Genomic DNA, 26351 nt, shown 5'->3' on the forward strand with positions numbered 1-26351 from the left:
GTAGCTTGCATTTTGCTGGTGCAAATATCAAATTTTCTTACATTATAGTGTTCTGTCCCCTACCTCCCTGCCTTTTTTTCCCAAAGTCATTCTGGTTGGTTATTTACCTTTGTCTCTTACTGAAATGAACCTGAATACTTAAGCTCACGTAAAAATTATACCTGTTATTATGTTAGGATTCAAGTAAAAAGCACTTTGATCCAAATTAAGTATCCCACAAATTTAGTCATGCTTTAAGTGTACAATATCTTTTAAAAAATTGTACAGAGTTTTATTACTTTATTTTTATTTGTCACCAATTCATGTATAGTTTATTCACCTATAAGCTCTTCGTATCCATATATTAAGAAATAGAAGATCTTTATTTTTTAAGATTTTATTTATTTATTTGACAGTGAGAGCACAAGCAGGGGGAACAGCAGACAGACAGCGAGGGAGAAACAGGTTCTCCACTCAACAGAGAGCTCGATATGGGGCTCAATCCCAGGACCCTGGGACCACGACCTGAACAAAAGACAAATGCTTAACCGACTGAGCCACCCAGGTGCTCCTAAGAAATAGAAGATATTGAGAAGTAACCGTAAAGTCTGCTTTCTCTCAAATATCTCTTTTGCTTGAGAAATAGGTAACTGGTAGTACATAACTATTTTCTCCTAAATATATATCTTCCCACTACTTCATTAAGCACACATACATTGGCACAGAACAAGATAATGTACTATGGTCTTAAAATAATTTTTTAATTTCATTTTGTTTTATTTTATGATACTTTTGGTGGAAACCTAAAATCGTCAAAACCTCCGGTTGGCTCCTGAATCTTTTCAAATTCTGAAATTCAATAAAAATATCTTCTTCCATATCCAAGTGCAATATAGGTGTTAGTGATTGCTAGTTTATAATAAGAGCTGACAGAGCTACAAGATTTTTTAAAAACATTGTTCTAAAGAAGAATAGTTTTGTCTACTAATTTGAATAATTAGAATATTGAGTGAAAATCACAAGGGGCAATGACCAGTATAAATAAGTTGGAGAGGCAGCTTGGACTAAATGGAACATTTAGTAGGAGAACAAACTTTCAGGGTTTACCATTGACTTATAAAGACCCATCAGTTAATAATGCATCAGGTCAGTTATTCCTGTATGCATAACATATCTACTTATGCCAATCCAGGAAGCCTTTACTAAAAAGAGAGAGCCACCACTTTTCAGGTTATGTCGAAAAAGCCCAATGAAGTTTGCCTGGGTAAATCAGTTGGTTAAGTAGCCAACTCTTGGTTTGGGCCCAGGTCATGATCTTAGGCTTCTGAGATCAGTTCTGTGTCTGGGCTCTGCACTCAACAGGGAATCTGCTTCAGGATTCTTTCTCCCTGTGCCTCTTTCCCCACTCTTTCCCTTTCTCAGATAAATAAATAAATCTTAAAAAAAAATAAAAGAGGAAAGAGCCCAATGAACTTGTAAGATCTCTTTAAAATGAAAACCTCTTACAAGCAAAGATAGGCCAAAAAAAAGTTAAAGAAAGGAAAATACATTGTTTGTAATGTTTTATTCTATGAGTGTCCTGAAAAATGGGGTATATACCTTTAGTTACTTGGCTAAGATAAGTTTCCAAGAGTTCCAGTTAAACTGAAAGGTATATATCATTAATTTGGTTTCACATAATTTGAAAGTTGTAATAACTTTTCAAAATGAGAAATGTACTTGTTTCCTAATGTCTAATAAGATTCATCAACTCATCCAGCAGATTTAAAAAACTTACTCTCTTGCACACATGTTTATTTGCTAAAAAAATTTTTTTTTACTCTTCTTCATCTAGTATATATAGCACAAAATTAGTGATTGGGGATTTAAGTACAACATCTATCACTAGAAATTTAGTATGCTTGCTCTATATTCTTATTTCAACTTCTTAAGTAGGGGTTTGTAATTGTGATTTATTCTTGCTCTAAGATAGCTAATTTTATTTAGACACTGACCTGTGTGAATTCTTAGTAAATTACTAAGAGTGACTGACTGACAAATGGAGTTGGGAAATACTATGTTTTCTCAAATTTGGAAGCACCATGACAATATTGAACGGAAATTCCTTTGGAGGTGAACTGAAGAGAACTCTGCTTTTAGGCTCCCTCCCCCCATCTTAGAAAGCAGACACCAACCCAGTGTGCCAGGAGCATGCTTCCAGGAGTCTGCATCTTTCCATCTGCAGGTGACCTCTTCCACAGCGTTCCCCATTATCTGTAAATGGTAGAGTCTGCCACAATGTCTCTCCTCTTGGGAAAGGTATCAGACTCAGAGTCAAAAGCTTCTAGACTTAGTCCTAGGTGTAGGATCTTGTATAAAATCATGAGTGTTACCTGGAATTATTTCCTCTTTTATGAATTAAGATTCTTTCATTTACTTATTCTGCAAGTATATGAACACTTCCTGTGGTGAGAGGAATTGAAGCAGCAAACACAAAAGTGCTGACATGGGGTACAGGGTGTGTTGTTTTCTATGGAAATAGCTGTTGTAACTTTCTTCTGAGTCCCCCAAATTAAAACAACATACATGGCTTGCCTTTGTGATCTCTGAAGTACTGTACAAATCAAAGAGATTATGAGAACCAAAGGCAGCAAGTTAAGGCTAGAAGTTGAAACTACAAACATTTATTAGGTTGACTATGAGAATAAAATAAAAGATAAGTGTAGTCACCCCTTGATTATTCAAATTGGCTGCAGTTTGTGATTCTCAATGCCCTTTGATTCTCCTTCCCCTTCCTACCACTAGCCATTGAAAATTTCTCTGCTCATTAACACCTGTCTGGGAGTAGGGAGGTGAAATGCTAATCAGTCCAACCCCTTTGGTTAATCATTAGCTGCTATGATCCTTTTTCTTTAATTTTCTTGAAGTTGAGAAAGGGAAAATTGACCTCTTTTACTACAATGCTGGCTCTAGATTTTTAAGCTTTATGTCACCTCCCCTCTCTTTCACTGCATAGATAAATTCAAATATTTTGTTTTCAGTCAGGTATGAAAGAGAATAAAAAGATTTGGTAATTCATCAGTTCTCAAGTGTCACTATAACTTCACATTACATATTTCTTACTGGCCAGTATTTGGAAAATTTTAATTCCCTACAAGGAAGCCTCAGGTTTTAATAGTGGCAACTTCAAGTCAGGGCCCTGAGTAAATAACTACACCTGCTAAGTGGATTTAGACCCCCAGGGAACCAACCTGGTGAAAATGACTGAAGACTGCCCTCCCCTTTGCCTTTGGTAGATGTTGCAGGACCCTCCCCACACCAAATAAGGAAAGAAGAATGTTCTGAGCATTAAGGGCACTAAGAATACATCTGAGCTATCGCAGATAAGATTACTTTCAACTCTTTAGTTCATGTTTTCTGACATAGACCCCAAGGTCTGTAATTATCTTAGGGAAACTGCGGGGGCTTAGACAGTAGTTGTTATTATTTTTGTTGTTGTTTCCTTACTTTCTTTGGGGCTGAAGAGCTGGGGTGTGTATGTGTGTGTGTATGTGTGTTCCCCTAGAGTGCCAAAAAAAAAGTGCTGAAGAGTCCTAGGGAGATGAGGCTATTTTTGTTCGAAGCTGATACTTCTGCCTGAGCCACAAGTGCCGCTTGGAAAGGGCTCAGGTTGTTTCCAGGGGGAGAACTCTGCAGAGAAGAGACGAAGTTCAGCAGGACAACAAAGGGGCGGCAGAAACAGCCAGGAAAACGAAGAGCCCTCACGTTTTTCACACCGAGCCCCCTATCAGAGTTCTCGAATTCTAAAGTATTCTGCAAAGTGCCACTTGACCGGAACTTTTCGCCTGCCTTTCCTTTCTCCAACCACCATGACTGAGATCACTGCTGAAGGTACTGCTACCATTTTCCAATAGTACCAATTAAGAAAAAGAAAAGGTAGAAATCAACAGTGACATTGACCTTCAAGGTGTCCACTTAATTGTTGCTTTTAGATACTTGTCTTGATCAATGATTGTATACGGATTGAAGAAATGGATTTGGGAGTGGAGAGGCTGACAGATCTGTGTGTTGGGGGAGAGAAGGGGCTTCTCTGAAATTTTGCATGGTGAAACTTCTGTGCTATTCCTAAGGCCCCAGTAGGTACCAGTTGTCACCTGCCCCTCTATAAATAGTTATGGTCATGTAAGGTTATAACTGATAACTTACCTTGCAAAAATTATAAGACTTGCAAGGATAAAGACCACAATGAATTTAAAATGTTGCCTTTAATGTTTAAATGTAGAAAAATGATTTTGAGCATTTTTACCTTATGATATTTTAAAATGGAGATTTTAAATTTGTTTTTCCTTCTAACTTCAGTGTATAAATATGCACACACACACATACATAAGATTTAAGTTGTAAGTACTACCACAAAATTTGTGAATATTTTACTATTGGTAGATTTATAGAGATAAAGTTGGAAATGCACAAAATGTTTATTAATATGATTTTAAAATAAATCAATTCAAATTCTGATTCTTTTCACACACCCATCTCTCTATATGATGAACTCTATCTTTCTATTAAATATTTTGTTTCAATGCTTCCTCTGAAAAGGTTTATGCCATAACTAAAACATAAATTTTTATTACTTGATCATGGTACCAATTGTTTCATCTATATATACATATATAAAATATATGTAAATATAAAAATATATGTATATTTCTTAGAATGAAAAACCCTTTAAACAACTAAAGCATTTTGAATACAGACACAATCCAGTTCTAGTTGGGGTAAAAATCTGGGAGGTGGAACTAAAATTTGCTTCTGACAGCTGTAAGAAAATCAGACAGGTGGTGCTCTCATCAGCTTCCAAGTTGAATGCTGTTCTGGTTTGTTTTTAATTAGACAACTGAAAAATAGAATGTGCGGTTTTGGCTCTTTGCATAGACATTAGTATGGACACACAGTGATTTCAGAGTTGGAGATTTTCAGTCAATATTTATAAGGAGAAATGTCTTACTTGTACTTTCCACTGAGAAATTGATAAAAACAATTACTGGGAGATTTCTGTATACCAGGTATTTTGCTCAGGACTTTGTGCTATTTATTTATATAAACCTCCTACAATTCAATTAGGCCGGCATTATTATCTCCATTTTGCAGAAATAGAAACTGTAACTCAGATGTTCAGTGACTTGCTCAAGCCAATGGCATTGCCAAGATTAGAACCAGTTTGTGTTATTTCTTTTCTGTAAGAGGATATCAGGTTTACTCTTTACCAATTTTAGTTCAGAATTTGCTAACTAAATATAAATAACATTTTTTTCCTATTCCTTAGATATTCTGTGTCATGTGGCCTTTAATTTGTCTTAAAGAGAGCTACCTAATATAGCTGCTTGCTTAGCCCGGCACAAGTTAACAAGATACCTATGAATGTGTTTCCTTCCCTCCCTGTGGGTGTGGGGTGTGGGTATCCAGCCGATTCAGGAGGTCATGTTTGCCTGTGGATTATTCTCTGTAGGACTTGACACTTGATTCATAAAACTTTTTTACAGGAGAATTCTTCATTATGAAACAGAACTTTTATTTCTATCTTCTTCCAATGGAGCATCTAAAGGATTCTTGGAAGACCTCTCGGGAGTCTCCCATAAGAATAACTGAATTAGTAAGAAAGTGTAAAAACCAGCTAGTGAGGGTCATTTCCTGCTCCCTGGCCTTTGCAGTTCATAGGATCTATATCATCTGAACATCAATTATGTACTTTTTTCCTTTTCACAAATGATTTATTAATCATATTTCTCAAATGAAAATTAAACTGCCAACTAAGAATTCTTAAGGCTAGCACTTCAGTCATTCTCTGAGCTTATCCAGAGCTTCTGGAACACTTCTTTCCTACACACTTTTCATTTTTGTCTTTGTGATTCTCACTTTTTTGTGTCCCAGCTGCAATAGGCTTCTTTCAGTCTTTTGTAAGGGGTGTGCTTTTGTACAGAGCTTTCGTACATGGTATTCCCTTAGCATTTTGTACATGTTATACTCTTTCCTCTCACCTGCTGTATTTCTTTTGCCACCACTTTGGGGAACATTATGAAAATGTAAGTACTACATCCATAGCCCGTGACACCTTCTGATGACTCTTCCCCTCTATTTATCACAAAGCAAGCAAACGCTGTATAGCAATTATGAAAGACAAAACTAGAATAGCCCATTAGAGAGCTCTAGTCCACTGACCTAGACTCCACTTTTGGAAAACTGAGATTCATACAGATTAAATGAGTCTACCATGGTTGTTGATAATTAAAGGAAGTCAGAAGATTTAATTCATGTCTACTGTGGCTTCTCTTGGCACTTATTCAACTGTAAAGCAGTACACATTGATAAAGTTTATCAAGCTCTTCATATAGATTATGTGCATTTACCAAGCCAGACTACATCATTTGACAGACCAAAAGAAGTAATGCTAAGTAAGGAATTGTGTTTCAGGTCCAGAGCCATAGACAAAGTAGAACTAGGACTGAATTGAAAGCCAAAGGATTTTAGAGAAATAATATCATTGATTCTGGCCATGATGAATTCATAAAGATAATCATAATGACAATTATAATAACAATTCACATCAAGAACACATGATGTACTATATGTTGGCTAATTTGAACATAATAATAAAAAAAGGAATCTAAAAAGTAATAATAATAACAATTCACATATTTTGAGAAGACATTAAATGTCGAACACTGTATGAAGTTTGTTATATGATCAAGACAGCTGAATGAGATAGATACTTTTATCATTGCTATTTATGGAATAGGAACTTGAGGTTTAGAGAGGTTAGGGATTTGCCTGAATTCACAGAGCTGTATATGGTATAGCTAGGATTCACATCCAGATCTCCACCTGAGTCAGGCTGACTACTTCTCCTTCCTATGGGAGACTAGTAGTTAGCCTGCTGTTACTTCAGAGGTTGATGGGGGCTTATGGTAGGCCAGTGCTCTGATTTGGCCCATGCTAGATTGAGTAGGTTGGATCAGGCCACAGACTGGATCAAGCTCAAAGAGTGCTAAGGTTTAGGATTATAAATAGCCTTTCCAGAGGCTGTTGTTCCTAGACAAGTGCCAAAGTCAACTCCCCTTATGAGTTTCATGTGAACTTGCAACCACCAAATCAGCATTGATTTGACAATGTACAGCCCTATGCAAAATACCTTTGGAGTAATTTTGATAGTTAATTCTTTTTTTTAAAGTCTAATTAATTCTTAATAGCTTTGTTGAAAGAAGAGACTTTTTAAAAAGCTGATAAAATATGTGATTTTTTTTTTCAAATTGCCAAGATAACTAATATACAGTCAAATTATGCTTTACAATAACATCTATGTAACTGTGTTCTCTGGGTTTAAGGATCTCCGAAATATAAGGAAGTACAAATTTCTACATAATAGATTCAAGCTGGCAGAGATCCTACATATAATTAACTTATAATTTATTAGAGCGCTTAGTTAAGGAAATTCTTTTTAAAAAAATTAGAACTTAGGTCAAACTCTCAACTTCTAAACTATTACATAACTCCAGGATTCAGGAGAAGGTTTTATCATACCATATATGGGATTGTTTCCTCACTATTAGCTCAACTGTGTTTTACTGCTCTGTAACAAACCTGTGGAAGGATTTGACTTTCAAAATTTAGAGCACAAATGGTAATTTTTTTATACAATGCACTGCTTCAACAGACTGTATAGCACATGAACACCAATTGTTGCTCTCAAGAAAAAAGAGTGAGGATTCACAGCCAGGCTAATTAACTATGCACACAAGTTATGCCATCTAGAGCAACAGATGGTAAATTAAGAGAAGGAGGAGATCTCGCCTACATATTTGTGTCTATCTTGCCAAAACCAAGTGGCTATTCTGGTCCAGGTCAAGACAACTTGGGTTGGGAGAAGAAGGAAGAGGATGAAGCATTAGGTTCAAGCCCTAATCACTTCCAAATTATGTTATCCTGTTCAAGAAAAGCAATACACCACATATAGAACATTATTTTTATTTCCATGATCATATTTTTAAAAACTGACATTGACAAGATAGTATATTTGGAAAAGGGCCATAACTGTAAGAGGCACAGATAAATGAAAAGACTTGTGCACCAGTTGTTTAAGGAGAAGATTGTTACTTTTTGTTTGTTTGATTTTTTATGCAGCACTAGGGGACAAAGTGAAGACTCCTAAGTAAAAGTCTGGAAGCCACAAAAAGGCAAACTCTTGACAAAATATAACCCAAAGTCTAACCAACCATTAAAATGATAGCTAGAACTAACTCTTCTGATTCAAAAACAAAAATAAAAAAAAAAAAGAATACACAAATAGAAACAAACAAACAAAAAAGCATGAAAGGAACACAGGCTCCAATTTTCAAGAAATAGATGGATGAAGAATATGCTAAAAACGACACTGTAGCATGCAATCAGCAAAATCCAGGCTATGGGAAACCCTGCGGTACAAACAACTCAGTGCCTTCAAAGAAGTTACTGGAAACAAAAAGAGATGCCAAGGAAACCTATAGGATATATATATATATATATATATATATATATATAACAACTCCTCATAATGTATAAAATTAATAGATCATGATTCAGAGAAACTTAAAAATTTCAGTGAAATAACTGAAAATTTGACATCCTTTGAATGTCAGATGATATTAATAAATTATCTTTAGCAGAATGACTGTATTGTGGCTATGTTTTAAAAATACTTATATAATTTGGAGATACATACTCAAATATATATGGATGAAATGATACAATGTTTTAAACTTGTTAGTAAATAATATGCCAGAGGGAAATATCTATGCAACGTATGTAGTATTGGACTGGCCATGACTTGATTATACTGGGACTGATGATGGGTACACAGGGTTTTATTATAATATTCTGTCCACTTTTGTGAATTCTGAAGCCTCCCCTTAGTAAGGAGCCAGGAAACACACACACACACTCACACACACACACACACACACACACAGCTGATGTTTTTAGTAAAAATTTTTGTAAATTTTAGTAAAAACTTTTTATAATATATATGAGTCCGTGAATTCACTGACCATCAAATTTATTTGTAAGTACAAATTATTGTCTAAATTAATAATCTGTTACTGGAACAGAAACCAAATATGCTTGCCTTAGACAGAGGGGTCCAGAAATGAGCATGATATTTGTAACAGCAGAAAAGGAAATAATGAACAAACTGGAGGAGATTATGCTGAATGAAATAAGTCAAGCAGAGAGAGTCAATTATCATATGATCTCACTTAATTTGTGGTGCATAAGGAATAACAAGGAGGATATTGGGAGAAGGAGAGGAGAAGGGAGTTGGAGGAAATTGGAGGCGGAGACAAACCGCGAGAGACTGTGGACTCTGAGAAACAAATTGAGGGTTTTGAAGGGGAGATGGGTTGGGGGTTGGGTGAGCCTGGTGGTGGGTATTAAGGAGGGCACAGATTGCATGGAGCACTGGGTGTGATCTATAAACAACAAAACTTGGAACACTGAAAAAATAAAATAGGGTTTAAATTTAAGAAAAAAAAAGGAAAGGAGAAATAATGATTTTTAAAAAAAGATTTTATTTACTTATTTGACAGAGAGAGGGAGGGAGAGTACAAGCAGGGGGAGCAGCAGGGAGAGGGAGAAGCAGACTCCTGCTGAGCAAGGAGCCCAGTGTGGGGCTCAATCCCAGGACGCGGAATCATGTCTTGAGCTGAAGGTGTATGACTAACCAACTGAAACACCCAGGCGCCCCCGGAAATAAAAATTTTTTAAAAATATAATGAGATTTGGAGGTTAGTTTCATTTCATTTCTCAAAATTATTAGTAACATTAGTTAGACATCTTAATTAGTAACCGATCATTTTTTGAAATAGTCCATGTGAAAACTTGAAAAGAAATAAAAAACCCAAGAAGTCAATATGAGGCAAGGAAGAATAGTTCTAAAAAAATGTTATGGTAGGGAATGTCATATTTATTGACAGGGTATTAAGGAGGAAGTCTTGTATGATTATCTTATTAAAATATCACAGAAACTCTGAAAGGCAGAGAGGCAGATATCACAGAAATCTGCTCAGTCTGATTCTAAAATTTCTCAATCTTCTTTCCTGCTCAAGTTGAATTTAGAAAAAGAGAAGGAAAGCAGACTGTGAAAAACAGAGGGTGACATAATTCATTGAAAATCAGAGAGAAAATGTAGTGTAGAGTTGAGAGAAGGCAGCTTTAAAATAATTAAAAGCAGTGTGAGAGACTACAAATTGTGTGGAGCGTAGGTCAGAAATGTGGGTTTGAGCACCAACTCTTCTCCTCAACCATAGTTGTCTGGGGTAGGGGTGGGTTGGGAGGTGTAGTGGGGGCTGGGTTGGGATGAGGAACCTCATAGGAGACAGAGTAATAGGGCCAGAAGAATGCTTTCAACTTTTTACAAGATCATGCTTCTTGATAAATTATGTTTATGTACATATTTAAAAATTGTGCAAAGCATCCATGCTGCAAAATCTACAGTGAAAGAGAACAGAAAATGCATCTTTTTAGTATCAACCTTTGCTGGGTTCCATTAAGAAGCTTTTTGTTGTGGGATGCCTGGGTGGCTCAGTTGGTTAAGCAGCTGCCTTCAGCTCATGTCATGATTCCAGCATCCTGGGATCGAGTCCCACATCGGGCTCCTTGCTCAGCAGGGAGCCTGCTTCTCCCTCTGCCTCTGCCTGCCTTTCTGTCTGCCTGTGCTCGCTCTCTCTCCCTCTCTCTCTCTGATAAATAAATAAAATCTTAAAAAAAAAAAAAGAAGAAGCTTTTTGTTGTAGCTTTTGTAATGATTTGTAATAGCTATTCCTTTTTTTCCCTCTACCACATTTTAAGCACACAGTACCCATGGAAGATGTTATGCTTGTCAGATTAAATGCTTAATTTTTTCCTATTTGTTTTTGGTCATCATTGTGACTATAATTTAAAAACCTTGCTACTTTTCCCATACAAAAATGAATTGAGCCTATTCAGCTATTATTCTAAAGGCTTAGGCATCCTTGGAGACTTAAAGCCTTCAGTGCTGTTTGCATTAATTTTTAATCAGTTAACAATATTTAATATGAAAGAAACATAAAACAGTGCAGCTAAGCAATTTTAAAGTGGTCTATATTGACCTTTGGGTTGAATATATCAATTTGAAAAGAGCATGCATACATAGGTGGTTAAGATTTTCCAGTTAGGCTTTTAGTTTTACAGTTATGGAGTTGAAATCATTATTCTCTTCTTTTCTTCCATCAAATAAAAAGAAACACTTTGGAGAAATGTTTAATATATTTTTAAAATGCAGACTATTTAAAGTAACACATTTAAAAAGAGAAAATCAGGGGAAAAACCTTCATCAGAAAACCATGCGTTAACATAATACAATAATTCCAAGTTTGTGGAGTTTAGTTTCTGTACAACCCGAAGTTCTAGGAAAATCCAGCCAAGTTAAGTTTTGCTTTCCCTAATTCACTTTTTCTCTGAAGAATCAGAGTGCCATGAATAATTTCTGAGAGGAAGTGCTTATTTGGGTGTCACATGAACACGTATTGCCCCGAGTGAAGGTTAAGCAGAGATAGATGAACTTTCTGGTCCAAAAAGATAGTATTTTCCATCTTCAAAGGAAGTTGAAAAGAATATCGTTGGCAAATGTGTAATGAATAAAGTCCTGCTTCTCTCTGTACAAGTTATGCTCTCTAAACATCAAACATCTCCACATCTCTGTGCCTGAAGTCAAGCTGTCAAAAGCACATGAAATTTAGGATTCTGAGGGATTCTTTGGTATGTAAATGAGCTGTTTCCTCATAAACCACAGAGTCCATTTCATTTATGATGTACTTCATATTACATTTAAATATGTATGGCTTAGATATTTCCAAGTTTGGTACCTGTGGCCCAGGCTGGGGTATGTGGTCTTCACTTTAATTAAAGATACAGTCTTTTAATCCAGAAGAAAAGATAATTTATGTCTGTTCACCAACCTGCTTTTTATAGGGGAGCATGAGGCTAGAACTTAGTTAGAAACAGGTTTTCTTACTGCTATTCATGGGCTGCATCCTCTCCCTCTCGACACAGGTTTCTGAAGTGTTGAGAAAAACAAAAGAAAGAAAGAGCTCCTAAAATAATATATGCATGATATATGTGATATGATATGGTATAATATAAATAGGGTGTTATAATAACTTAGAGCATTTATAAGCTTACAGACACGAGAGAATCATTTTCCACTTGTTTAGACCTTGAAACATTTTTAGCAAGGTTTCCCTGGAAAGTTCATTGTTGCCTGTTCAAATAAAATCATCATATGACTAAAAGAATTTTCTGTTTGTGGTAGACATTTGATATAACATCAAGACAAAATGGTAATTATTAAGTGACATTTCTTTGCCCTCCAGTGCTGGAGCCATTATTTTTATCCATTGTTATTCTTATTTAACCTATGTATAATTGCCTGGGGGAGAAGAATATGGTATAAAATCTATATGTTACCAATGATGGTAAAATGCCAAGTTTGTGAATTTAAATATGCAGAAGCATTAGGCATTGAATTTAGAGAAAAACAAGCAAACATAATATGTCCATTTGAAATATAACAAAATTATAGACCCTGTGGTATTAATGATCAACCTATAATCAGATTTGTATACCAGGAAGTCGTGGCAGAGGTCCAGCTGGAGTCAATATTTGAGAACCTATTATGCACCAAACCTAATACAGACAATAGGGACATGATGAGGAATAATACAAAGTCCCCGATTCCAATATAGTAGATTGAAAAATAAGCAGGAAAGAGCAAAAGATCATCAGTAGACTGAAGAATAGTCAGGTATAAAAATATATACAAACTCTAGTTTGGATTTATGAATGATAAGTGTTTAATTTAATTGACAAAATCATGCTATTGTTCATAAATCTTATGATCACTGAGGACACATTGAAACTGCTTAAAGAATGACTTTAGAGTAGTAGAGTGCCCTGTTCTTCGCTCTGATGACTTACAGTGCTCATGCCATTGACCAAAGTAAGGTGATCAAGAGTAGGTTACCACTAAGAGTTACCAACTAAGTTAGTGTAATAAATATGCCATCTAGTTCAATGATTCTAAAGTTGTTTGGGATAGAATGAAATCCTTCCTGAAATATAATTATATTTGGCTTTTTAAAATTTGCCCTTTTAATCCTATAGTAGAAATGGAAAAAAAAAAAAAAGACGATGATTTTAAGTGTGAGGCAAAGAGATTCACAAACCAAATGGCACGACACATTTCCCCTGGAGAAAAATCAGTGAAAGGTGATGGCTTATTTTCTATGTCCTTGAGCTAATGAGTGGAGAACTGACAGCATAATTTGAAGAGAGGCACAGGTGGAAACATCTCTGGTAGGTAAACTGAAAGACAGTACTTTGCAAAATTACCTCATACAGTTTTACAAGAAGCTAAATAATAAACCTGAGAGTGGATTATGTTTCCTGACTTCATAGTCACCTTATATTGTGATGTATTGAACTCCACATGTCTGGTTAAAGTACTTTCAATGTTTCTTTAATTCCTTGTAGCACTACCAAAATGACAAATATGTCTTCCAATCTTGTAGAAACTCACTTAGAATTAAGTTGTTAGCTAACACTGACCTAGAAGCCAAATTGTGCAAGAACTCTAAGTGAAAAAAAATTAGATAACTGTCGCAATTTTTTAATAACACTGTCCCACTTGGTATTCAAGAGAACAGCCACCCCAACAGTTCAGAGTTAAGACAATATTGTGAATCATCACAGTTTTTTAAAACATTAAAAAAACCCATTTTTATAAAATGTAAGTACTGAAAACTGCATAAATCATATATATTTATATAGTATTTACTAAACAATAGTGGAATTGACATCTGCATAACCAGTCCCTGGTCCAGGAAACAATGTTCCCATCACCTGTGAAAAATATTCCTATCTGCCACCCACCCAGTGACTCTCATTTTGGTTTTGCTTTCCAATCGAGATTCCTTTTTCTCCAATACTTTCTCCACAGAGAATAACTATTTTGACTTTTTTAAAATAATAGTTTTCTTACTTTGCTTGATAGTTTTATGACCACCACATCTATAAACAATAGTTTAGTTTGGCCAAGTTTGTTCTTTACATAAATGGAACCACACATCATGTATTATTCTGTCTTGCTGCATTAATTCAACACTCTGTAAGACTCACCTATTTTGTTGTATTTCACGTTATTATTGCTACACAGTTTCCACTGTATGAATGTCATAACTTATCTGAGTTTTTAATTTTTTAATTTTTATTTTTTTAAAAGATTTTATTTATTTATTTGAGATAGAGTGAGAGAGAGAGAGAGAGTGAGAAAGCACAAGCAGGGGTTGGGGTAAGAAGGAAGCAGGCCCTCCATGGAGAAGGAGCCCGATGCAGAGCTTGATCCTAGGACCCTAAGACCATGACCTGAGCCAAAGGCAGAGGCTTAACGCACTGAGCCACCCAGGCGCCCCTATCTGAGTTTTTTTTAAATTGAAGAGCTCTAATGAACAATACAGCTATGATCATTTTTATTCTCTTTAGTTTTGATATTCTATGGTTTTATCATCAATGTGTATTTATTTCATAGCATTATGGTCCATGTAAGATGGTGAATTCACCATGAAGATTCCTTGCACATTCAGATTGTGTAGTATATATATTATCATTGTGATCTAGTCAAAAAACATGGAGAAAGTATGATCTCAGTGGCTATCTACCAGAAATGCCCTATTTTTTGGAAGAAATTGACATATCTCTACAAGATATATAAAATAAGTATTTGGGAGAACAGGGAGGAATGAATAGAATAGTAAGGACTTTTCAGAGATAAAGAAGTAATCCTCAATATACAATGACTCCTATCTGAGATGTGTAGGTAGCAACTCAAATGTTGACATTTAAAGCATAACCTGATATAAAAAAGAGATTATTCAAGAAATATTATTGAATGAAAGTATATAGAGGCCAGGAGTTCAGCATATGTGTATTGAAATTCACTAAATTTTCCCATTTAACTATTCCTTTGACCCTACAGAGCTTTATCTTTTTCCCATTTGCTCAGTCTCTAAATTTTGGACTCTTCATTTCTCAATTCCATATTTTCCTCTTTATTCCCACTGTGCCTGCTTTAACTTAAGCTCTGATCATTTCATATTTGAATCCCCAATGTGGCATATAGCATTTTCCACCAGTGGTAATAGCAATATTTCCACCACATATGCTCTTCTTATAATGTGACCATGACTATTTTTCCATTGAAAAGTGAATCTATTTTCCTTCCTCTTGAATCCAGAGAGACTATATGATGATTACCTCAATAGATAGAATATAATTAAAATAATACTATATAATTTTCAAAGATAGATGATAAAAATGTCATGCATGTCTGTCTTGCTGACTTAGAATATTTACTTTTGAAACCATGCTGTAAAAAAGTTGAATCACCCTGCACAAGACCCATAACAATGTCCTTGGCCGATAGACTCAGCTGAGCTCCCAGTCAACAAACAACACCAACTTTTCAGCCATGTGAGTGAGCCATCTTGAGAATGTATCCTGCAGTTCCCTCATGAGCCACCCTAGTTGATACTTGTGGAGGAAACATAAGCCATGCCTGCTGAACCCTAACCAAATCACATATTTCTGAGCAAAATAAATGATTATAGTTGTTTTAGGCCACTACTCTTCGGGATGTTTTGTTATGCGGCAACATATAACTGTTACACTAACTGTTAGTGTTGCATAAGCATCCATGTAATCTCTTGACCTCTATCTTCCACATAACTACTAAATCAAATCTATAACACTATACAACCCACTGACTAATGGTTAACTCATTCAGTGTACTGCTGTTTCAGCAAGGTTCAACCACTCTGATATCATTTAATTGAAAAATTGTTATACCTCTAAAACTTTATCAATATTTTATCCACATATTCAATACTTTATTGATTCAAAAATGTTTAAGGAATGTTGACTATTATAAAAATATTCTAGTCACTGGAGATATGCTTGTTTAAAAAAAGAAGAAGAAAAATAAGGAGGAGGAGGAGGGGGAGGAGAAGAAAGAAAGGAAAGAACAGACAAGGAGAAGAAAGAAGTAAGAGAAAGAAAAGAAGAAGAGGGAGAGAAAGAAGAAATTTCTGCTGTCAAAAGACTCACTGAAGTAAATTCTCAATTACATATCCTTTGGAGATTTTACAAATGTGAATGAGTTTTGTTTTGTTTTGTTTTGTTGTTGTTGTTAGTGTGCTTAAAATGGGCCCTGGTTGTGGATCAGGGAATTTCAACATGTAGGATCTCCACACAGCACTTTGCTCTACTGAGCAGGTTTAAGCAACATTTTGCATGGAGAAGTGCCCACATAATGTGTATTGGTAAAGAGACAAACTATTAGTTATAGTATATAGTAAAAACCCTCTAGAATTTCTATGCCTCAACCCCCAGATTCTGTGAATATACTGATCTTACATGGCAATGGGAGCTTTCAGTGTGATTAAATTAAGTACCTAGAGATGGAGAGATTATCCTGGGTTATCTGGGTGAGTCTAATCTAACCATGTGAGACCTTAAAAATGGAGAACATTCTTGGTGGTGGTTAGAGGGAGATATGATGTCAGAATGTCATGACTTGACTAGCCACTAGTGGCTCTAAGGACGAGGGAAGAGGCTATGAGCCAGGGAACACAGTAGCCTGTAGAACCTGGGAGAGATAAGGAGACTCTCCTGCAGGCTCCAGAAATGAATGTAGCCTTGCAGACACCGTGATTTTAGCCTCTTGAGACCCATGCTGGACTTCTGAGTCACAGAAGTGTAAGAAAATAAATTTGTGTTATTTTGAGCTACTGAGTTTGTATTTATTTGTTATGCCAGCAGAAGAAAACAAATCGCTCTCTGATTACTGTAAATCTTTCTTTTATACTAAGAGACACATTTTCGGAAGGCACAAAATTGACATAGAAGAACTACAAATTTACTTTCCACAAAATATTTTTATGTAAATCACTTTTTAAGTAAAATAAATAATTCTCCCTTTTGTATGAGAGACCTGAGGCTAAAAAGGAGCTTCGTTTTCAAAGTCACAGAGCTCATTATTGGGACAATTAATAATAAATTAATAATTAACTCACAGAAATGTATGCTGACTTTCCTTCCAATAAACTGAGTTTTCCAGGAGTAACATTTTCCCCTTAATAGTCAGCAAAGTTAGAGAGACATTTTGTTTTGGTTTCTATTTGTCACTATGGAAAATTGCAAATTTTAGGAAAGAGGGTTGTAGTTTGTGCAATATTTATTCCTTCTTAATAGCTCTACAATCGGGTGCTGCATGGCTCAAACAATTAAGCATCTGCCATAAGCTCAGGTCGTGATCTCAGGGTCCCCTTCTCAGCAGGGAGTCTGCTATTCCCTCTGTCCGTCCCCCTGCTTGCTTGTGCTCACTCTCTCTCTCTCACAAAAATAAATAAACAAAATCTTTAAAAATGTATCTCTACAGTGATTCTGCTTACATTCAATACTATGAACATTTATGAAACACAAATGTGACTTGTTCTATGATCAATAACATTTGCAAATTTATCTAGTCATTTACACACAATATACACTACATATTGTCCACTTTAGGTCTTAACGCAGGACATCTTGTCCTTCTTTGGAATAGGTATCCTTCACCTTCACAGGTTTACACACACCAGGAAGCTATGCACATTTTCCGCTGGATAAGAGCCTATTAATAGAAAACTGACACGCAGCATTAAAAAAGAAACCAGGTCAGAGATTAATTTCATGGAAACCCATAGTCATGTCAGCTAAACATGATCTATTTGAGGTGGGTGAAAAATGTGTGGTCACTTTGCTTGCTGCTCAAACAAAATAAATATGTCTCTCTTTTATATTCAGATTCTGAGATATTCTTTCTCTCATTTCGGACTTCTAAAGTATCTTTGCATGAACTACTGACACAACTTCTTGCTTAACCATCTTCCCAATAAGGCCAATTAAAGAGAAAAAGTGGTCAGTGTGGAATAGAAGAAAATATGACAAATGAGATTAATTGAAATTGTTGAAGTAAAAGAAAAGAGAAACTTGGCATTAGGTAAACATAAAATTAAATTTGCAAGAAAACAAAGTTGCCTTAGTTCCACCTGAAAACATTAGTTTCCAGTACAGGGCAGAGTGCAGAGTGCAATATGCCTTTGTTGATGAATATGAAAGGATAATTTCCAGAAAGGAAATAATATAATAACAGAGCAAAATTATAAGTGGTAAAAGAAACACAAAAATATGTGATATTTGAATAACATTTATATAGTATACATGCATACAAATGTAATGTATACATAAATTTGACTTGTGATGCATAGAATAAGATATGAATGTAGAGTTTTTATTTTAATAAATATTGAGGGGTGCCTGGGTGGCTCAGTGGGGTAAAGCCTCTGCCTTCAGCTCAGGTCATGATCCCAGGGTCCTGGGATCGAGCCCCACATCAGGCTCTCTGTTCAGTGGGGAGCCTGCTTCCTGCTCTCTCTCTCTCTCTCTCTCTCTGCTTCCCTTTCCTCCTACTTGTGATCTCTCTCTCTCTGTCAAAAAAATAAATAAAATTTTTGAAAAAAAATATTGAGCTCCTAAAACACATGAGACCCTGTCATGAAGCACTCAATAAATTATTTGGTCAACATATCACAAAAAGATATAATATTGTTGTAGAGAATTTTTTGATAAATATAATTAAAATAATTTTTAAAACATTTAATTATAATAGCTTAGAGTCCACAGCAAGTAATGACATTTTATTCTAGAATAATTGTGCAAACGTATCTTGTTTTTTAAAATTTATACATCATATATTTTTGAATTAACATTGAAAGCATCAATCTGAGGTTATGAGAAAGCATAACTAAGTATTACCCTACAGTAATACTTACATTCTAAGAATGGTGCGAGTTCAAGGCAGGAAGGGAGGTACACACACTTAGATCAATCCCTTGCAAATCTGATGCACATCTGAATCAGTTGGGAATTTTGTTAAAAGGCTGGTTCTGATTCAGTAGGTTTGGGGTGGGGTCTGAGAATCTGCATTTCTAACAAGATCTCAGGTGCTGAGAATACGGCTAGTCCATGGACCACACTTGAAGAATATACTATGGTATTTAAGGACTGCTTAGAGAAAAATTCTGCTTTTGGTTTTAGACTAATTTAGACTAATTTTAGACTAATTTACTTAGGCAAAGAAGTAAAATAAGTAAACCAATGATATCCTGTGAAAGAAGACAAAAGAAAGAATAATTTATTATTATTTATATTTTATTTGACCCTTTAAACAGTGTGTTTGAGCCCTTTTAGGGAAAAGTTTTCATGATGCTGGGTTAACTGTACGACATCCGACTCCAGTTCATCACATGTATATAGTGGCAAACACTCTCAATCTTGTAAAATCCTAAAAGGAATTTTTCACCCTTTACTGATATTTCTGTGATTGTTTATGAAGACTTAGATTTTTAAAAATGGATACAAATTTATTGCCGTAGAGTTGTGAACAACTCTACGGCAATAAATTTGACAATTTGGAAGAAATGGATGCATTCCTAGAAACATATAAACTACCACAACTGAACCAGGAAGAAATAGAAAGCCTGAACAGACCCATAACCAGTAAGGAGATTGAAACAGTCATTAAAAATCTCCAAACAAACAAAAGCCCAGGGCTAGACGGCTTTCCGGGGGAATTCTACCAAACATTTAAAGAAGAACTAATTCCTATTCTCCTGAAACTGTTCCAAAAAATAGAAATGGAAGGAAAACTTCCAAACTCATTTTATGAGGCCAGCATCACCTTGATCCCAAAACCAGACAAGGATCCCACCAAAAAAGAGAGCTATAGACCAATATCCTTGATGAACACAGATGCGAAAATACTCAACAAAATACTAGCCAATAGGATTCAACAGTACATTAAAAAGATTATTTACCATGACCAAGTGGGATTTATTCCAGGGCTGCAAGGTTGGTTCAACATCCGCAAATCAGTCAATTGATACAACACATCAATAAAAGAAAGAACAAGAACCATATGATACTCTCAATAGATGCTGAAAAAGCATTTGACAAAGTACAGCATCCCTTCCTGATCAAAACTCTTCAAAGTGTCGGGATAGAGGGCACATACCTCAATATCATCAAAGCCATCTACGAAAAACCCACCGCAAATATCATTCTCAATGGAGAAAAACTGAAAGCTTTTCCACTAAGGTCAGGAACACGGCAGGGATGTCCATTATCACCACTGCTATTCAACATAGTACTAGAAGTCCTAGCCTCAGCAATCAGACAACAAAAGGAAATTAAAGGCATCCAAATCGGCAAAGAAGAAGTCAAATTATCACTCTTCGCAGATGATATGATACTGTATGTGGAAAACCCAAAAGACTCTACTCCAAAACTGCTAGAACTTATACAGGAATTCAGTAAAGTGTCAGGATATAAAATCAATGCACAGAAATCAGTTGCATTTCTCTACACCAACAGCAAGACAGAAGAAAGAGAAATTAAGGAGTCAATCCCATTTACAATTGCATCCAAACCATAAGATACCTAGGAATAAACCTAACCAAAGAGACACAGAATCTATACTCAGAAAACTATAAAGTACTCATTAAAGAAATTGAGGAAGACACAAAGAAATGGAAAAATGTTCCATGCTCCTGGATTGGAAAAATAAATATTGTGAAAATGTCCATGCTACCTAAAGCAATCTACACATTTAATGCAATTCCTATCAAAGTACCATCCATCTTTTTCAAAGAAATGGAACAAATAATTCTAAAATTTATATGGAACCAGAAAAGACCTCGAATAGCCAAAGGGATATTGAAAAAGAAAGCCAACGTTGGTGGCATCACAATTCCGGACTTCAAGCTCTATTACAAAGCTGTCATCATCAAGACAGCATGGTACTGGCACAAAAACAGACACATAGATCAATGGAACAGAATAGAGAGCCCAGAAATAGACCCTCAACTCTATGGCCAACTAATCTTCGACAATGCAGGAAAGAATGTCCAATGGAAAAAAGACAGCCTCTTCAATAAATGGTGCTGGGAAAATTGGACAGCCACATGCAGAAAAATGAAATTGGACCATTTCCTTACACCACACACAAAAATAGACTCAAAATGGATGAAGGACCTCAATGTGCGAAAGGAATCCATCAAAATCCTTGAGGAGAACACGGGCAGCAACCTCTTCGACCTCTGCCGCAGCAACATCTTCCTAGGAACAACGCAAAAGGCAAGGGAAGCAAGGGAAAAAATGAACTATTGGGATTTCATCAAGATCAAAAGCTTTTGCACAGCAAAGGAAACAGTTAACAAAATCAAAAGACAACTGACAGAATGGGAGAAGATATTTGCAAACGACATATCAGATAAAGGACAAGTGTTCAGAATCTATAAAGAACTTAGCAAACTCAACACCCAGAGAACAAATAATCCAATCAAGAAATGGGCAGAGGACATGAACAGACATTTCTGCAAAGAAGACATCCAGATGGCGAACAGACACATGAAAAAGTGCTCCATATCACTCGGCATCAGGGAAATACAAATCAAAACCACAATGAGATATCACCTCACACCAGTCAGAATGGCTAAAATCAACAAGTCAGGAAATGACAGATGCTGGCGAGGATGCGGAGAAAGGGGAACCCTCCTACACTGTTGGTGGGAATGCAAGCTGGTGCAGCCACTCTGGAAAACAGCATGGAGGTTCCTCAAAATGTTGAAAATAGAACTGCCCTATGACCCAGCAATTGCACTATTGGGTATTTACCCTAAAGATACAAATGTAGTGATCCAAAGGGACACATGCACCCGAATGTTTATAGCAGCAATGTCCACAATAGCCAAACTATGGAAAGAACCTAGATGTCCATCAACACATGAATGGATCAAGAAGATGTGGTATATATACACAATGGAATACTATGCAGCCATCAAAAGAAATGAAATCTTGCTATTTGCAACAACATGGATGGAACTAGAGCGTATCATGCTTAGCGAAATAAGTCAAGCAGAGAAAGACAACTATCATATGATCTCCCTGATATGAGGAAGTGGTGATGCAACATGGGGGCTTAAGTGGGTAGGAGAAGAATCAATGAAACAAGATGGGATTGGGAGGGAGACAAACCATAAGTGACTCTTAATCTCACAAAACAAACTGAGGGTTGCTGGGGGGAGGGGGTTTGGGAGAAGGGGGTGGGATTATGGACATTGGGGAGGGTATGTGCTTTGGTGAGTGCTGTGAAGTGTGTAAACCTGGTGATTCACAGATCTGTACCCCTGGGGATAAAAATATATGTCTATTAAATAAATAAATAAATAAATAAATAAATAAATAAATGGATACAAATTGTATGATCTTTAGACGCTTTTTCACACTTAAAAGTGACCAGTTATTACCAATTCATATTTACTGAACATCACTCGGTATCTGATATTAGACTTGACCCTTTCAAAGTGATTGGACACGTGTCTCTGCATAATAGACTTTGAGCTATCTCAATGCTTAACTTAAAAGAGTTTCAACCAAACTGAATAAATGAAGTTATTAAGCAGAATAAAGTAGTTGGCTAATAATGTTGATGGCATTGATTGATTAGTGCTGAAAGACAGTATGTTCTTCTCTCCTTAAGATGATAAATTTTGAATTCTTATAGTAATTAGGAATCATAAAACTTGCAAATATATTTTTAAATACATATCTTCAAACAACTGCTGGAAAATCTCTAAGTTTATTTCAACTGGAACTAGAAATGTTTCCTAGTGTAAATGTAGGTTAGGATTTAGCTCATGAAAACTCTGGCATTAATTGACCATTTATAAATCATGTGTCTCTTTTCTAGCACACATGCTGGCCCACCATATGAGCCTTAGATTTGGTCAGTGTATGAAAATTTTCCCATACCTTTCGGAAAGCACTGTGCTTTCTAAGTGAAGGATTATGTAATTGCTTTTCACATTTATTTTTGGTCATTGTTCACTAAATGTACCACTTTCCCTTGATACTCAGTGCATCTAATTTTATCTTATGTTATTGATTTGATCTTTATGATAAGAAAGAGATATCAATATAATAAAAAGTAGAATTGTAAGAAAATAGAATTAGAACAGGTTTCAAGGTCATTTCAAACAATTTCGTGTTAAAATATAAGAGTTATTCATGTTATAAAATTATGTTCCTGGAAACTACTTCTAGTCTTTCTCCGTCCCTGAACAGAAATATACTTTTACTGTAAGAAATGTCAAAGAAAATGAACATCTTTCTTATGGTTAAATATTTCCATGGAAGGGCACTCAACATTTTCCTTAGAAAGCTATTTGTGTCTGAAAATACTTATGTCAAGATGTCCTCTCTTAAGTCTCTTCTGTTAAGATTTAACACCTTTTCTTCCTTTATTTTCAAGCTTGAAAATAGCAGGTGACTATTGTCTTTATAATGACCCTTTGTCTTGTAGAACAATGATCTTAAGTTGTTCTTCATTAGCTTTTGATTTAATAAGCTGAAAGAGCCAAGAAGAAAAAGAAAATGCTTCTCCATAGGTTGTACATTTTTTAGCCTTTAATCATATTAGAAATTAATCATATTAGTTTCTAACCTAATTTCAAATGGTAGTGTATTTTGAGAATATGTATATGTGATATTTCAAACTTTTATTAACAGGTAAAGCAAAGATACCACCTGATCAAAAAAACCCCAAAACCCCCAAAACAAACAAACAAACAAACACAAACAAATCCACCAATGGAATTAGAATGAATGTCAGCCTTGATTCTGGGCTTATGCTTATTGCCTAACCCTCAGCTTTGTGTATTGGGAATGTTCTGTTAAAAAGTACATAAGATCACAGAGTCATGGATTTAAACTGCTGTCCTCCCCTACACGCACCATGTGACTTACTTTACTTTTCTTTTTTAAAAGATTTTATTTATTTATTTGACAGAAGGAGAGAGCACAAGAGAGGGAATACAAACTAAGGGAGGGGCAGAGGGAGAAGCCGGCTTTCTGCTTAGCTGGGGGCCCAATGCGGGGCTTGATTCCAGGACTCTGAGATCATGACCTGAGCTGAAGGCAAATGTCTAACTCACTGAGCCACCCAGGTGCCCCTTACATTACTTTTCTCAAAAGCAGTTTCATTATCTACAATAGAAAGTTTATAATGACAGGTCACAGGGTGTGTTTATAAGAGTGCCAAATACTACCTGATACACACCAGAACAACATAAATATTAACCTAGTTCATCTCTCTTATATTGATCAAATACAAGATTGGGAGATCTGAAGACTTGTACATCTGTGTGGATGTATGTATGAACCAGACATATGATCAATAATACATAAAATTATTTTATTTTTGTTTTCTCATATAATAAAAATTGTAATGTTCTAACATACACAGAGTATAGAGCAGGGGACAATTATCTCTTTGTTCTTTCCCTGGTCCCCCCATGTTTTATGAATAAAGTGTAACTTATTCTATCCAGTCTGATTCTCAATTATTGGCATTTGCTTTTTCAGATTTAGAATTTACAGTAAAATCTTATTATTAAAAACATCGAGTTTTTACTTTTCAATTTTCTTTCGCATACTAATTTCATTTTAGTACTTTACATAAATTATGAAAGTCCTAAGTAATTTAATTCTTTCTTCCAGCTCTTAGAACTTCTACAATGACTAGGGCAAAGAGGGTTTTTTCTAGGGTTAATTCAGATTAGCAGGCCCCTTTATATAACATTTCTGTTACTGTCTGACAATATGACCACAAAATAAGTAGCTTAAAATAGCAGGTAGTATCTCATAGTCTCTGTGTGTCAGGAATCCGGCATGACTTAGTTGGATTTTCCATTTCAAGGGACTCTCAACCATGCAATAACAAAGATGTGTCAATTGGGGTCAGGTCTTGTTTAAGGGGTAAATGGGGAACAAATCTTCCATGCTCCTGTTGTTGTTGACAGAATTCAATTCCTTGTGACAGTAGAACTGACCTCTGTTTCTTACTGGTCCCTAGAAGACCCTGTTTGACATAAGTTGCTGTTGATTCCTAAAGGATGTCTCTAATTTCTTGTTATGTTGCTTCCCCAAATGATCACCAGCAGGAAAGAGAGTCTCTGAGACAAGTCAGATGTTATGATCTTATGTAAGGTAATTATATATACATCCTTTAGCTGCATCTTGTTGATTAGAAACTAGTCTCAGGCAGTGTTCACACAAGAGGAGGAGGTTATGTAAGGCAAAAATGCCACATGGTGGATATTACAGAGGCCCTCTTAGAATCTGTCTGCCACAACCCTCTCTAGTACAGGATCTGATCTCAGCTGAATAGGTTAGAAACCTATCTCCTAATCAGGCTTAGTCTAAAGACTTAAATCCTATGAGCCTGGGTTAAAAATTAAGCAAAGTAAGATCATTAAAAGCCAGAGAGGCTGATCTTGGCTCCAGAAAGGACAAGATGGTCAGAACTATCTGGGATTTGGTGCAGAGGGGCTGATTGCATCTGAAATCTGAAAGATGAGCCCTCGTCCCCACCAAAACATGAAATATGTTTTTATTTATTTACAATAGGCATTGTTCTTTCAGGGACCAAAATATTTGGACTTTGTTCATTTCAGTCTCCTCCAGCATTTAAATGCTTGAATAATTTAATTAAAAGAAACTGTAGCTAGAAACAGAGTAAAGGAATTTTCATGGTCCCAGGGGGTGGTTCACTCAGGAAATAAGGGATAATAATCATAGACCAGGACTCATGTCACTAAAAATCAGCTTCCATAGTGACCTAATTTTGAGAATGGGACATTTCTGTACCATTGGATAGGGCTGACTTAACCAGGAAAAATGTTCTCCTGCTCTACTTTTTCTGGAGACCACAAAAAAGTCTTTCATGCAATGTTTCATCACATTTTTATTTCGACACATTTTCAAGGTTCGATCTGATTTCCTACATGTATTCAGACTCCAGGGGTCCCACTTAGGTGTTTAATACAGTTTTGCCTTTTGTCATATGCTATGAAAAGCTGTAGGAACCAGATTCTTTTAAACTTGTTCCCAGAAAGTCCCAGTCCTTGAGTAAAAGAAAAGAAGAACTTGGTGTTCTTGTGATGATCAACTTCTACTCCTCCCTCAGATTTCAGCTCAGTTGTCACCATCCACGGTTAAGGCCCTGATATAGGCTTTCATGGGGCAGACATATCTCCTTTGTAACATTTATCAAAATTGCAATCATCCATTTGTATAATTATTTAATAGTTATTTCTGCTACTGATTAGTCTTGGCCTGATAACAACAGAGAC

General features: G+C 35.8%; 1 protein-coding gene across 13 annotated transcripts in view; it reads left to right on the top strand.

Moving 5' to 3' along the window:
* The first annotated feature begins 3564 nt into the window (after positions 1-3564).
* TRDN (triadin) overlaps positions 3565-26351 on the top strand; it is a 390017-nt gene continuing 367230 nt past the window's right edge. For 10 of the 13 annotated variants that reach the window (XM_059177674.1, XM_059177671.1, XM_059177677.1 and 7 more), the window contains exon 1: positions 3577-3849. In XM_059177674.1, the coding sequence (XP_059033657.1) occupies positions 3828-3849 (22 nt within the window). In that variant the 5' untranslated portion in view covers positions 3577-3827. Of the gene's footprint in view, positions 3850-26351 lie in introns of all 13 variants that reach the window. The other 3 variants (XM_059177681.1, XR_009354661.1, XR_009354662.1) reach the window with 3 other exon arrangements.

The sequence above is a fragment of the Mustela lutreola genome, chromosome 6 (assembly GCF_030435805.1).
Source record: "Mustela lutreola isolate mMusLut2 chromosome 6, mMusLut2.pri, whole genome shotgun sequence".
Lineage (NCBI taxonomy): Eukaryota > Metazoa > Chordata > Mammalia > Carnivora > Mustelidae > Mustela > Mustela lutreola.